At 42.1% G+C, this 13,907-nt stretch overlaps 1 protein-coding gene across 5 annotated transcripts in view; it reads left to right on the forward strand.

The window, feature by feature from the left end:
* RBPJ (recombination signal binding protein for immunoglobulin kappa J region) overlaps positions 1–13,907 on the forward strand; it is an 84,268-nt gene that overhangs the window by 39,691 nt on the left and 30,670 nt on the right. The window contains exons 1-2 of one of the 5 annotated variants that reach the window (XM_081020089.1): positions 3,181–3,200; positions 7,495–7,537. The exons of 1 other annotated variant lie outside the window; for it this stretch is intronic. Coding sequence is in view for 1 of the 4 variants with exons in the window: in XM_081020091.1 (XP_080876217.1) it covers positions 3,181–3,200 (20 nt within the window). In the remaining 3 variants the exon portion in view is untranslated. Of the gene's footprint in view, positions 1–3,082; positions 3,201–3,256; positions 3,326–6,389; positions 6,815–7,494; positions 7,538–13,907 lie in introns of those variants that run through there. 3 more of the 5 variants (XM_081020088.1, XM_081020091.1, XM_081020090.1) reach the window with 3 other exon arrangements.

A 13,907-nucleotide genomic window follows, 5' to 3' on the forward strand; every position in this document is an offset into this window, starting at 1 on the left:
GAACTGAAGCAGCATGAGCCCAGAGGGAGGGATACCTATTTTCAAAAAGAGAACTTAAAAGGATTATGGATTGTTTCATGAACTTTAAATAGAGGATTTGCAAAAGTCCACTGAATGCAGGAAATGTTCCTTGAATGGAACCAACTTCAGTAATGCAGATACAACAAAGAGCGAGAAAAACTTCATTTTATATATTTACACCTCACCCTTAAATTAAAATAGAGGGGAAATCGAGGTTGGTTAGCTTGCCATAAATAGAATTGGTTTTAGCACGGTTCACATATATAGGAGAAATACACGTTTTTTTCACAGACATTACACAAATTAGCCCGTCTTTTTTTTAAACACAAGTGTATTGATAGTAATTTGAATGCAAAAACCCCATATTTTTTAATGTATTTAAACACAAACCCACACACCTTTCACTTTCTCCTCGATTAATAGTATTAAAAGTTATTTTCTGCTCCTCTTAAGCTTGGGGAAATTTCTCCCCAGAGAGGCTCACCTGGTGTCTTCGTTATATATCTGTAGGTGCCAGGCTAAAATATTTCCCTTCAACCAGACGTTTGTCTGATGAACATTTATGGCTTTTTTAATGAGTTTGTGGAGCTTATTGGTTTGTTTTTGTTTTACGATGTGTCCTGTGTTCTCATTTTGTATTTTTCTGTTGTGAAAAGCCCCAGGGTTTTCAAATGACGGGCGGCAAACAAATCTAAAAATAATAGTAATAGCAAAATAAAGTGAAAGTCAAGTCCTTCCGCCTTAAGTGGAAATGGTAATTATACAGTATTGAGGGTCCAATGGAATGAATATCATGACAACTAGTAAATTCTTATCTGCTGCAGCCTTCATCTGCCTTACCAGCCATTGTAACATACCACTTGTTATCCTCCACCTATCTTGCAATTGAGGACTTCTTGGATCATTCTTTGTCTAGCTCCTCCCCTTTGACCTTACCGCCTTGGGTGACCCTACTGGGAGACTCCCAAGGGCTTCGCTCACAAGGGTCATAGGAACGTGCAAGCCCACTCACCACAACAAGGTGATGATCCAGCGAGTTGAGTTTGGGGTGGGTTTTTGGAAGAAGCAATGGTTCTTCTACATCTACTTTGTTGGACTGGTCATGTTGTGTGGATGCCTGAGCATCGTCTTCCAAAGCAACTACTCTATTCCGAACTTAAAAATGGAAAGCGTAATGCTGGTGGTCAACAAAAGACTCTCTCAAGGCAAATCTAAAAAAATGTAGTATAAACACTGACAATTGGGAAACACTGGCTGTTAGTGCTCCAATTGGAGAACAGCCTTTACCTAGGTGTCATGGACTTTGAAGATGCTTGAACTCAGGATGAAAGGGAGAAACTTGATAGGAGGAAGGTACGTTTAGCAAACCCTCACCAAGATCAACACCAAGCCGGAAACCTATTTCCCCACTGTGGAAGGACGTGTGGATCCAGAATTGGCCTCACAGTCACTTACGGACTCGCTGTTAAGATTGTGTTCATGGAAGACAATCTTACTCGGCTAGGAGTGATTGCCAAAGAAGAAGATATTGAGGATCGCTGCCCACGCCCAACTGAGCTCACTCTCCCTATTGCAACCAACAAGGCTGACTTAGAGGCAATTCATCAGTGACCCAAATGATGCACAACGCATGCAGGCTTACCCAAATGTAATTAAAAACCAGTTAATCCAATTTTTAAAAAATGCACCGGGTTAGTCTGTGGTAACCTGAGGGGAGGGATGCAAAATGCACATTTAAGAAACACACACAAAGGAGCCTTTTGTTTATTTAAGCTCCTTCACATTCGTTGTTGGCTTCCTTCTCTCTCCCTAAAACACCTCACGCCGCTGCCTCCATGCCCGCAATTCGGAGTCCACTCCTTCCCGCCACCCTTCATGCTGTCTGAAATGGTCCCATCCGATATAGACATGGAAGCATGGGAATGACTGTGGAACATGGATATAAAATTTACAGCATGTTATGGTCTAAGAGAAAATTATATGAAAACGATACATTGATGGTATCTAACACTGAGTAAATTGGCAAAAATGTATAAATCTAAATCAAACAAGTGTTGGAAATGTAAAGGGAAAGAAGGTTCTTTTTATCATATGTGGTGGTCTTTTAGTAAGATTAAAGCTTACTGGGAAATGATATATAATGAAATGAAAAGGATGTTTAAAATAATGTTTGTAAAAAAACAACAACAAGCCCAGAAGCTTTTCTTTTGGAAATTATAGGGACAGAACTACCAAAATTGTATAAAAACTTATTCATGTATGTGACTACAGCGTCAAGAATGCTACTTGCCGCAAAATGGAAAGAAGCAGAAGTCCCAGCAAAGAATGGATACAAAAACTTATGAAATATGCAGAAATGGCAAACTTGCCAGAAGAAGAATAAATCAAGATATTTTTTATATATATAAAGGAATGGAAATGGTTTATGGAATATTTACAGATAAATTGTAAACAGATAAGAACATTTGCAGGATTGTTGTAATAACATGCAGTTTCATAAGAGTATGTATTTAAAGAAGATGAATAAATGAGCAAATTAAGTTAATTTGGAATATGCAGAAGATATTAAAAATAAATTTAAGGAACAGCAGAAAGAAGGGGAAGGAGGTCAAGTTTTGAAATGTCAAAATGATTGTAAAATCAGTGAAATCCTATAAACCTAAAAAGTATATATATTTTTTTAATGAATGAATGAAATGGTCTCGCCCGCGGCCCTACGCGAATGGTTCGGTCCGTTCTCTCCCACGCCGAAGCCTCTGCGCTCGCTCGGTCAGGCGTAAAGGGAATCCCCCTCCTGCCCCTCCCTCTTCCTATGATCTCCCTTCTCGCGATATCCTTTCTCCGCTTCCCTCGAAGAGGTCTCGCGAGTCTTCGGGCCGAGTTCCCACGCCTGTTGTGTCTGACTTCTGAGACGGGAGAGCGACGCAGACCGCCGTCAGTGAGTGTGTGTGTGCGCGTAAGTGACGTGAGCGAGTGGGCGGGGTTTCCCGCACGCCCCGCCCCCTTTTCGCTCCTTTGCGGTTGCGACAAGCTTGTCCTCTCCCCCGCGCGCGCGCGTGCGCGCTGCTGGTTCCGCTGGGAGGCGCGCGCGCGCGTGTGCGACGGCTACCTCGCCTCCCTTCTCGCGAGAGTAGGAGTTTTAGCGAGAGTTTGTGGAAGATGGCGCCTGTTGTGACAGGGTGAGTGCGGGGGGGGGGGTGGCTCTCTCGACATAGTTCCTCAGGGGCCCGTTTCCTTCCCGTCCCTCAGCCGGCCTGCCCGGCTCTCGCCCCTCCGCCGCCCGTTCCTCGAGCTCCGGATTCGGGTGGGGTCTCCTTTCTCCTCACGACCGCTGCCGCTTCTCCGGTTGCGGGGGAACCGGAACGGTGCTGGTGGTGGTCGGTGGTGGTGGTGGTGGTTGTGGGGAGGCCGAGTCGCCTGGGCCCCTCGACGGGCCGGGGGTCCGGGTGGCGGGAAAGTCCCGCCTCGAGCCTCGTCGCTGTGGGGAAGCGCTTCTCGACGCGCGGAGCTCGGGGGGCTTCTGTGGGGAGAAGAGGCAAAACACCCCCACACGTGAAAACTGCCTGGTCCTGCGTGTCTCCGGCTCAGTGGTGTTAACACCCCCCCCCCAAAAAAAGGAGAGGGGGGTAAAAAGCGCTCTGGAGTAAAAGTCACTTCAGGGGCTCTGAGGAACTTGGCACGTCTGCGCGCTCTTGACTGCTTTTATTTCGGGGGTGCATCTTACCCTCTGCCTTTCTGACTTATGCAAGGAGGAATTGCATCGCGTTGCCTTGACACTTGCGTGGTGCTCGTGTTGGTGGTGCCTGGAATGAGGCGCAGACCCCCCCCCCCAAAGTGAGAGCTGTCACTTCAAGCCCCCCCCAATGCCCTGCATGGTTAAGCTGTCCTCTTGTGTGTTGCATTGCATAACTAACTTCCCCAGCTTCCTTGCAGTGCCTGAGGTTGTTGCGTGAAGTTGGTTGGATTGAAAGCAAAGGCTTCCGTATCTTTGCTTTGTGGTGTGCGGTTAATGGGAACGTCCCCCTAGGTGAGTTGAGCTTTGGGTCTTAATGACATACTGAGCATGTTCCGGTTTTCCTTGAAGGGGCCCTAACTCTTACTCTCAGGGTTGTGGTTTTGAGCCCTACAATGGGCCAAAGGTTCCTGCCTTGCAGGGGGTTGGACTCTCAGAAGCTGATGATGCCTTTTTGTGTTGCTTCACGAGGCCCTCCAGTCTTTATTAAAGGTTGCTGCGGCATATCACACTTGTGCTTGACTTAAGTTATGGGTTGTCTTCTGGCAACAGCATCAGTCCATTGGGGCTTAGAGTTAGCCTTCAAGGTAGCCGGTGTCATTTAGGTCACATGATTTCATTGAAAACAAATGATGCTTTTTGGTGACTGGGTAGGAATTTGTTGTATAGAGATTTCTGGTGTTCAGACATTACAGAAACAATCTCCTGTTCCAAACTCTGAATGTGTCTGCAGTCTTACGCTATAATTTGCGAAGTGAAAGTATACCACCTCTAATATTTATGGAATTTACTTCTACAAAGTGTCTTTAAGATTAGTGTGCTGATAGCTTGATTGAAAATATCAGAAAAGTCCTTCAATAAAATCACTTTCTAATATGCTTTAGTATCACAGTATGCAACTAATATGTTGCTCCCTTCCCCTCCAAAGAAAGCAGGAATTGTTTCTTACAAATTTCAAATTATTTAAGGTTTTAGAGTCGGGGTGTCAAGATGAAAGTAGGCTTGGACTATTTGATTCAGCTATTCTGTGGTTTATAGATTCTTTTTATTCTGGTCATGTATTCAGGGTACGCTTTTTTACTGTTGAGTATAAATTGCTCCTAACATTCTGAACTGAAAAGTAGTTCCTTCTAGCTTTAGATTGTTACAAATTCAAATTGCTTGTAAGTGAAGGCAAGGTAAATGTGTTCCTCAGGATCTAGTTCTCTGCTTGAATAAGCATCGAGTATTGCACTGAACAGTTAATTATTATGATGTTAATATTCCTAGATCTATTTCTGACACAAATTTAACATCAAAAATCTTGTGGAATATGTTCTTCTGTCAGTATATTGAAAAGTCATAAAAAGTAGTACCTTGCTAATTGAGAGCTACTGTTTTGTGCAGACAGAATTTGACTTCTTTCCCACCCTGTTCTTCACACTTTGGGCCTCTTCTGGCTGGATCTTAGTTGCTGCTTTATCACTGTAAAAATAACTTACATATTATTGGGCACTTTGTCATACATAATTTAATATTTTATGTAACACTTCCATTGTGCAGATGCTATGCTGAGACCATTATTAGAGACATAGGTATCATTTTCTTAAGCAGCAGTGCAGCATATTTGGAGAAAATTTGATTGATGGGAGGCTTTGAAATTTACTTTGAAACCTAAGGAGAAATTCCATCCGGTGAAAAATAATGCATGGCAGATACACACTTAAGAGGGACGATGGACACCAGCAGGAATATTGGGGGGGGGGTCATTGCCATGCTTTTATAAGATGAACAGCATGCATTCATATCCAAGGATTTAATTTGGTGATACCACATTTTTATAGGGACGTGGGTGGCACTGTGATCTAAACCACAGAGCCTAGGGCTTGCTCAGAAGGTTGCTGGTTCGAATCCCTGCAATGGGGTGAGCTCCCGTTGCTCGGTCCCTGCTCCTGCTAACCTAGCAGTTCGAAAGCATGTCAAAGTACAAGTAGATAAATAGGTTCTGCTCCGGTGGGAAGGTAAATGGCGTTTCCGTGCGCTGCTCTGGTTCACCAGAAGTGGCTTAGTTATGCTGGCTACGTGACCCAGAAGCTGTACACCAGCTCCCTCGGCCAGTAAAGCAAGATGAGCACCGCAACCCCAGAGTCGTCCACGACTGGACCTAGCGGTCAGGGGTCCCTTTACCTTTACCTTTTTCTAATCAGTGTTTGTTTGAATACTGTACCCTCTGTAAACTTGTGGAAACAACAATGAAGAACTTGGACAGGTTGCAGAGAGAAGAGGGACATTTGGAAGCTTAGAAAACTGCTTTGCAATGTGAGGTTCCTGCGGCAAAATATTCCTATGGCAACCGTTCAACTGTACCCTATAAAGCAAGGGTGGGCTGAAGGTAGATCAAGATCTACTGGTAGATCTTCGACTGATTGTCAGGGTTTTGTACTTTCAGTTGTTTAACAGTACCAGCAAAAATTAGTTTCTTTGCTAAATTAAGACTGCTGAAATAAATAAAAGTAACCGGGAATGTATTTTTGCAGGAAAGGGTTAAAATATCAGTGTTGTTTTGGACTGAAAACCAATTCCTAGGTTTCGAATGTGCTCAGAAGCATCCCCCTATTTTAAAAAAACAACAACCCTATGTCTCTCTTGCACCTAGCTCTCTTGAGTAGATCTTGTGGCGCTAACAGAGAACAAGTAGACCCAACAAACCTCAAGTCTGTCCACTCCTGCTCTAAAGTATTTGAAGACATGGTATATTTGAGGATGGATTCTTCTGTATTCCTTTTCTGGTGGCCCACCAGTCATTTATCAGCAACGAAACAGCTTCCTCAGTGGAAGGGGATTTGGAAGCAAAGAAATAATATGAGAGTGCAAGTATTACTTCTCCTTGCCTCTATCTGTCATCAGGCAAGTTGACTACCTGCCCCAAATAAAAGTACAACTTGTGCATATATACAGGTAGAGGGGGTGACATCACACAGAGATGAAGGGCACTGGACTCTGTCAACTGTGCTTGAAGAGTTAACACCTGAAAGAGTAACCAGATTTCTAAATGTCCCAAGTGACGGAAGTTTGATACTGGTAAGCTTGTAAGAGACTGCTTAGAACAAAAAATTATAGCTGTAAACTTGTGATGTGTTGCTTGTAAAAGTTGCCTCTCTGATCAGAATACTGTATTAAATTGGTTTACTTCCCCCCCAAATAAATCTTGACTTGGTTCAGGTTTTTTTAAAAAGACATTGGTTTCTTCTTATTTATTTAACCAATTTATAGGCCACTTGATCCTTTACACATCTATATGAAACTCATACAAAAATGTCTCATAGTTTTTTAGAGACTGCCAAGTTTGTAGAGTAGATAGTGCTTTGTAGCCTTTTAAGTATTGTCCCACATTTGTAAAAAAGTCTTACATGGCAAATATGAATTCCTTTTGTGTGAAGAGGTAAGAAGGCTTCTATAATCTGGATCAGTAGTTCTGTGTTTTCTCAGGCTGTTGATACATCACAGATTACTGATACTGCCATGTGGAGGCAAGCAGGTAGGCTTGTAATTCTTGTGGGGTTGTTTGCGAGCCTTTATCAGGGCATATAATGGTTTGTGTCCAGTGTATCTAAGAAATGTCCTCCTTCTTTATGTTCTGTCTTGCACACCAAGATTTATCAAGAGTATTTTACTGACTGAATTAATTTTGTGCCGTGGAATCAGGGTGTTTATAAAGAGTTTAATTGCTTGACTCATAACTAGGAATCTCTTCTTCCTAGACATTTATTGGAGCCTAAACTGAGGATTTTTCAGAAATACTAAGTAAGTCTTCATCATTATTGTGTCTGCTATTTGATAGTTGAGGTTAGGTAGCACAGAGCTTATTTGCATGTATTTACTTTCTGTTATAAAACCCCATTACAAGTTGAATTGACTGTGAATTAAGTTTGGCTACCCACTGAGATTTGTAGTTGGTCATGCTAAAAATGTGAATAAACAAATAAGCACCTCTGTTTTTTATTCAAAGGGAATGGTTAGGAAATTGGCTGTACAGTACTACAAGTGTTGATTACTTGGTATCTTACTGTGTTTAGGCACTGTACAGCTATTGAATATATTCCTGAATATAATAACAGTAAAACAAATGAATGAAATAAGATGATGTGCTAAAAAGAGTGGATTTGATAACAGCAGTAGTTGTGGGATCCACAGTATAAACTTACTACCAAACTTATTAACTTTTCTGTCTTCAAATGTAGATAATTTTTATCATTGAAAAATATGATAGTATTACCTGTTTGTTTCTGCATTTGGAACAAAACTTTGTGAACAAAAATATATTTACACAATCCTTTGAAATTCTGACCTTAAATCTTCTCTCCAGTAGCATAAGTCATGAGCCATTGCTTTCACAGTTAATTTGGTATAGGCTTCCCTCCCCACTTCCTATTAAACAGTACAGAATGGGGAGGAATTAGCAAAAGCAGGGGAATGGGTTTGTGGCTGATCTTAGTGTGGCTTTAGAAAAAAATAACCGAACTATTGTCAAATGAAGTAGATTCAGTTCCCCACTGAAGCTGGGTAACTTTTATATGCATCTTATAGGTTATCATCAGTGTTAGAAACTGAGATATGAAAGCTAGCAGCTAAATGGCACCTTAAACCTAGGTTATGGGCGCAACAATGGAATGTCTAGGCACACTTCTTTTACAACAAGAATACAAAGCTGAAAATGAATGAACAGCTAAAATCTTAATATTCATTTTTCACATGCTCTAGTCCTCATCTGAAGACTGCAAAAAAAGAAAGCCATGCTTCCCCTGTACACCTCCCTAATATTCTTAAGAGGGTCTCTCCTATAGTCTGCAGAGAGTGACTGGAAGTGGAGAGGCAGAAAAAGACCCTCCTTTCCTTCCACTCTGCAGTTTTAATCTGAAATCTTAGGCACAGTACTGCGCCCAGAGATCAGAAACTGCTCACGCTAATGAAATTCCTTGTCGCAAAATGTGCCTAGAACGCTGGTTATCATGATATTCATTTTAGAAAGCTCTTTGTGAACTTTTATATTTATTAAATGCTGTAAAAACTAGGAAGCGTTATAAGGAAAGCTTTCCTGAGGGAATAGAGAACAGAACAGACTGTTAGATTACCTGATTAAAGAGAGGGGTATGAATGGAGCAGGCAAGAGTATATGTATGCTTTTCATTAGCATCTGAGAAGCAAGGTGGCAGCTGTTGGAACAAAGTTTTTGAACTCAAGTGATATACATTCTTGTGTGTCGTTGCACATCATCTCGGGCACTTAAAAGTGGATTGGTAATTCATAAACACAATTAACATCACCTTGCCTGTTCTGCTGCTTCTAGTTATTGTTGTCATTGGTGATTTAGATTGGCAGGTGTTGTCATAATGAACTATTATTTCTTTTGTCTTGTTCTTTGGATTGGTAATCTTAGTTGGTGACTAGAGACTAGGTTTTGTAACCTGCTATGGAAAGCTCTTCAGTGTTTGACTTAAATAGCTTCTGGAATGCTCAGGCAGGTTACACCACATAAAACCGGCAGGAAACATGCTCTCTCTAATTTACTGTTCAGAATTTGTACTAATAAATGTATTCACCATTGTGAAGCAATCCTTAAAAAAATTACTCTTCTGTATTGCCTTGTGCCATGTTGAAGTAGTGATCACTCTAAGACACTGGGGCAAGAAGTATGCTTATAAGTATAAAGTGCACAAGCTATTTAGAGCTTTTTAATTTAAAACCATCACTTTAAAACGTGCCTGTTGTGTGTCTTTGAAGAAGTGTGTTAGCTAATTAGGATTCTGAAACATTCCATTATATGTACAACATTAATATTACTTTATGTTGCAAGAGTGGAAATATGCGCAGGAGCTAAGAAACCTTAGGATTTTGTTCATAATTGGATGGTAGAACCTGGATGTCAACTCTGAATTACTGATTATCACATTGCTCTGTTTTTAAATACAAGCTGTAGAAATTAGAGGGTTCCAGGTGTGTGCCTGGGATGGTACACACCAATCCATTAAAATAACACTTTAATACAAGAAAATCATAAAACCAAAAATATTAATAGAACAAGGGTCAGAATATCGGGAGGTTACTAAAAATATAATAATTCAGCAGCAGCCTAGCTCTTTGAGTAATCATTTCTATAAGCCTAAGAATACTAATGCATCACAATATGATGCCTAAAATCAGCTAGCATAAGGAACAATCTTATCCCCATGGAGAAGGAATTCCATACCTCTTGTGCCACAACAGATAAGCCCTGCTCTTCATAACTACACTGCAGAAAATAGCTGTAAATAGAACTATTGGGTAGGGTCTCCTCCAGATCTTAAGCCATTGGTTGGTAGGTACTAGGGGAGCTGTATAGAATTTTATAGACAAATGTTAGTACCTTAAATTTGACTCAGTAGCAAATAGGCAGACAGTTCAGGTATCAAATAGGCAGTCAGCAGCCTCTTCTGCACCACCTGCAGCTTCTGGACAGACTTCAAGGAAAGTCTCACAAAGAGCACATTGCAGTAGTTTAAATGAGAGGTTACCAGAGTATGTATTAACATAGTTGAGCTATCAAAGTCCAGGAGCAACTGTAGCTGGGGAACAAGTCAGAGCTGGACATATACAGTCCTTGCCATCTGGGCTTCAAGGACATATGCAGTCCTTGACGCTATCTGGGCTTCAAGTGATAGCAGTGTTTTGCCAAGAGCTATTTACCTGCTCCTTCACGGTGAGTACAACTCAGTCCAGAAAGGGCACTCTACCCAACTCCAGATGCAGGTGGGGCTGTGGTCTAAACCACTGAGCCTCTTGGGATTGCTGATCAGAAAGTCAGCGGTTCGAATCCCCGCAAGGGTGTGCTCCCGTTGCTCTGTCCCAGCTCCCACCAACCCAGCAGTTCAAAAGCACGCCAGTGCAAGTAGATAAATAGGTACCTCTGCGGTGGGAAGGTAAACAGCATTTTTGTGTGCTCTGGTTTCCGTCATGGTGTTCCGTTGCGCCAGAAGCAATTTAGTCCTACTGGCCACATGACCTGGAAAGCTGTCTGTGGACAAACGCCTGGTCCCTCAGCCTGAAAGCGAGATGAGCGCCTCAACCCCATAGTCACATTTGACTGGACTTAACCATCCAGGGGTCCTTTACCTTTATGTTTTTACTGATGACATAGTACTTCAGATCCCGGGATGACAAACTTTAAAAAGCATTGGGGACAAAATAGTACCCTATGGAACCCCACAGCACAAGTGCTGGGGAGCTGAGCTGCTACAGTCTGGTACTGGTCCTGCAGATAAGAAGAGTAGAGCCCTGTATTGTGGTGCCTCTAGCTCCTAATCCACAGAACTCATGCCAGTCAGTATTATGGTTGGTTCTTTCAAAAGCTGATGAGAAGTCAAGGAGAACTAGCACGGTCTCACTCTCCTGATAAAAAGGTCACCAATCGGGGTGACCGAGGCCATTTCCATGCTGAACCTAGGCCTGAAGCCAGAATGAAATGGGTCTAGATAATCTGCTTCATCCAGACACACCTGGGACTGACTAATCACTACCTTCTCAATCATCTTGCTCCCATAAGGGACATTTTTGACTGTGTGGTAGTTACCTAATATCACTATATCCATGTAGGACCTCCTGAGAAGGAGCCTCACCATCTCCAGAGCAATTGGCTGCACCCTCTTCATCATAGAGAATCAATCACTCCTTAGACCCACTCTCAAGTTGTTCCTGGGTGGTTTTTATTTGCCATAATGGACTTAATTTTTTCAAATTGCTACTGTCTTCATGTCTTAAGAGGCCTTGGAGTGACTAACAATAAATTTATTTATTTTTAAATACTATTCTGAAAGTGCTGGGAAAATATTTATAATCATTTCTGTAGTGGGATCTTGAAGAATAAGTTAAACAGGCTTAGGTTAAAATAATTTTTGGTTTTTATTGGAGCTTGCTTTTGCTGATATTCTGTCTTCCTTTGGTGTCTAAGCTCCCCCATCTGGCAACACGTTGCACTTTTCTTGGCTTTCTGCGTCTGACAGTGATTGGTAGCAAATTCCTTTCTATAATATTACATTACTGCACCACCACGACCACAGGAAACCTGTTAGGTTTCCAAGCACTTTTAAGAGCTTAGTGAAATGTTTGGATTCGGGTGAGAGGATGTGCTGCTCCAATGCTGGATTAGTCATGCAGCAAGGTGAAATGACCTGCTTCAGGTGGTACTGGGGAGGTCGCAGGTAGATGAAGTCAGGAATTAGTGTCTGTCTGTCTGGTTTAGAATTTTTTGTTTAAAGTATTGGTCCTAGAATGGGGCCTGCGCCTGGATAGCTCAGTTGGTTAAAGAGTGGTACTGATACTGTAATGCCAAGGTTGCATGTTTTATCCCTGTATGGGACAGCTGTATGTTACTACACTGCAGGGAGTTGGACTACATGGTCCTGAGGATCCCTTCCAACTCTATGATTGTATGATTCTTTGATTTCCAATTAATTTCAGCCAGCAACATGTGTTAAGACATTCCTGGACAGCTGGCGTTTTGTTTTTAGACAGGAATCCCCTTCCTGTCTGTCTGGGTTGACATTAACCCCTCATTCAGATAGAGACATGTGCTGTCTTGTTCCAGCTGCACTTAGTGACTGCTTGTTGCTATGCAATTCCTGGGTTTCCAGTCAGCTGGGTACAGCAACAAGGTGTAGGAAGCAGGTGATTAACAGCTGATCAGAATGGTGTACTGCGCCCAGGGAGGGAAGGGTAGGGTTAAGCACAAGTGCCGCCCCATTTCTGTGCTCCATAGAAAATGGTGAATTTTGTGGAAACATTTCAGCTGCTGTGGATCCTTTTTCTTTAGCTTAAAAAAACTTTGCAGCTACAAGTTGCTACAAGTGGAGCTCCTCTCAGTAGCTGGCAGGTGGCGGCTGCTAGTTTCCTTCTTCAGAAAGTCCTGGATGCATTAGCCACTTGCTTATTTGTGAAAGCTTGTTCCCCCCCCCCCCCGAAATTCCTAGAATGATACTGCATTCAGGAAAGTTGGGGGAAGTGTGTTGACAGGTGGGGGTGGGGGAAGCTAAAGAGAAGAGCTCTGATATTGCCACTGTTTTTACACAATATTTTGAATGAATTTAGAATTACTGAGCATGGCATGTCATTATTGGTCCATGTACCTTTATGTGCTAAAGGCTGTTACCTACAGCAAAAGTTGAATATGGGAAAATTAATAAGTATTGCCATTTTAAACATTTCTGGCATTTAAAAATATTTATCTGGTTGAACAACATGGATTAGAAATTAATGAAATTATTGTCGGATATATTGCTTTGCTTGTACAAGTACTACCACTTCAGACCAATTTTAATTATTTGACTCAAACATTCATTTACTTTTTTGGGTCATGAGTTGAGTGTAGATGAATTATTTGATTAACTCCGGTGCTTTGTCTTGAAAAAAATGTAATTGTTCCTGGTTGGAGCAGTGTGCACTCTCTGCCTTGGGCTGAATTGTAGCATGAATGAGGTGGCAAAGCTTTTGGAGTTCACTGGAACTTCTACTGCCACTTTTAAAAAAATTAAAGTAGTTATTGGAGTGATTCACTGGATGCTTTGTCTAGGATTAAATTCCTTTTTCATCTGCTGGATTTTGTTGCTGTTTTACCAAGATGTGGGTGAGTGAGCTGAATGGAGTTGCTCTCTCTCAGTTCTGGTCTTCTGGGTGCTTGTTTCAGAATCAGCATAGATTAGAGGGTTGGGGAGAAGCAGTTGCTGTCTTCTACAAGAATTCTGCCTCTCCAGTCTTCCTGTTGGCTTTGAGTGCCAGTTTTGAGTGTTCATATATTATGTTACATACTCAGGAAACATTAGAATCCTATTAGAATATCACCCACTCCACTGCTCACCAGTCTCTTTAGCTGAGCTGGGAGTCATAGTCTCAGATTTGGGGTTGAGGACTGCTGGGATGATTGCCCTGAGGGGAGCTCAGCACCCATGCTAAGTGCTTTGTCTATGGTGGCTGAAAAATTCATGAGTGCCATGACAGTTGTGGCGCTGTTACAACATGTCATCAGCCTAACACATCCTGGACAGAAGGATGGTGGTCTGAAGGTAGATTTTATATATACTCCCTTGTTATGGCTGGACCACATTCTGTGAAGGTTTAGCTTGTTGCTTTATCCCTTCCATGGTTG

Source organism: Podarcis pityusensis (assembly GCF_964106645.2).
Source record: "Podarcis pityusensis genome assembly, chromosome: 9".
Lineage (NCBI taxonomy): Eukaryota > Metazoa > Chordata > Lepidosauria > Squamata > Lacertidae > Podarcis > Podarcis pityusensis.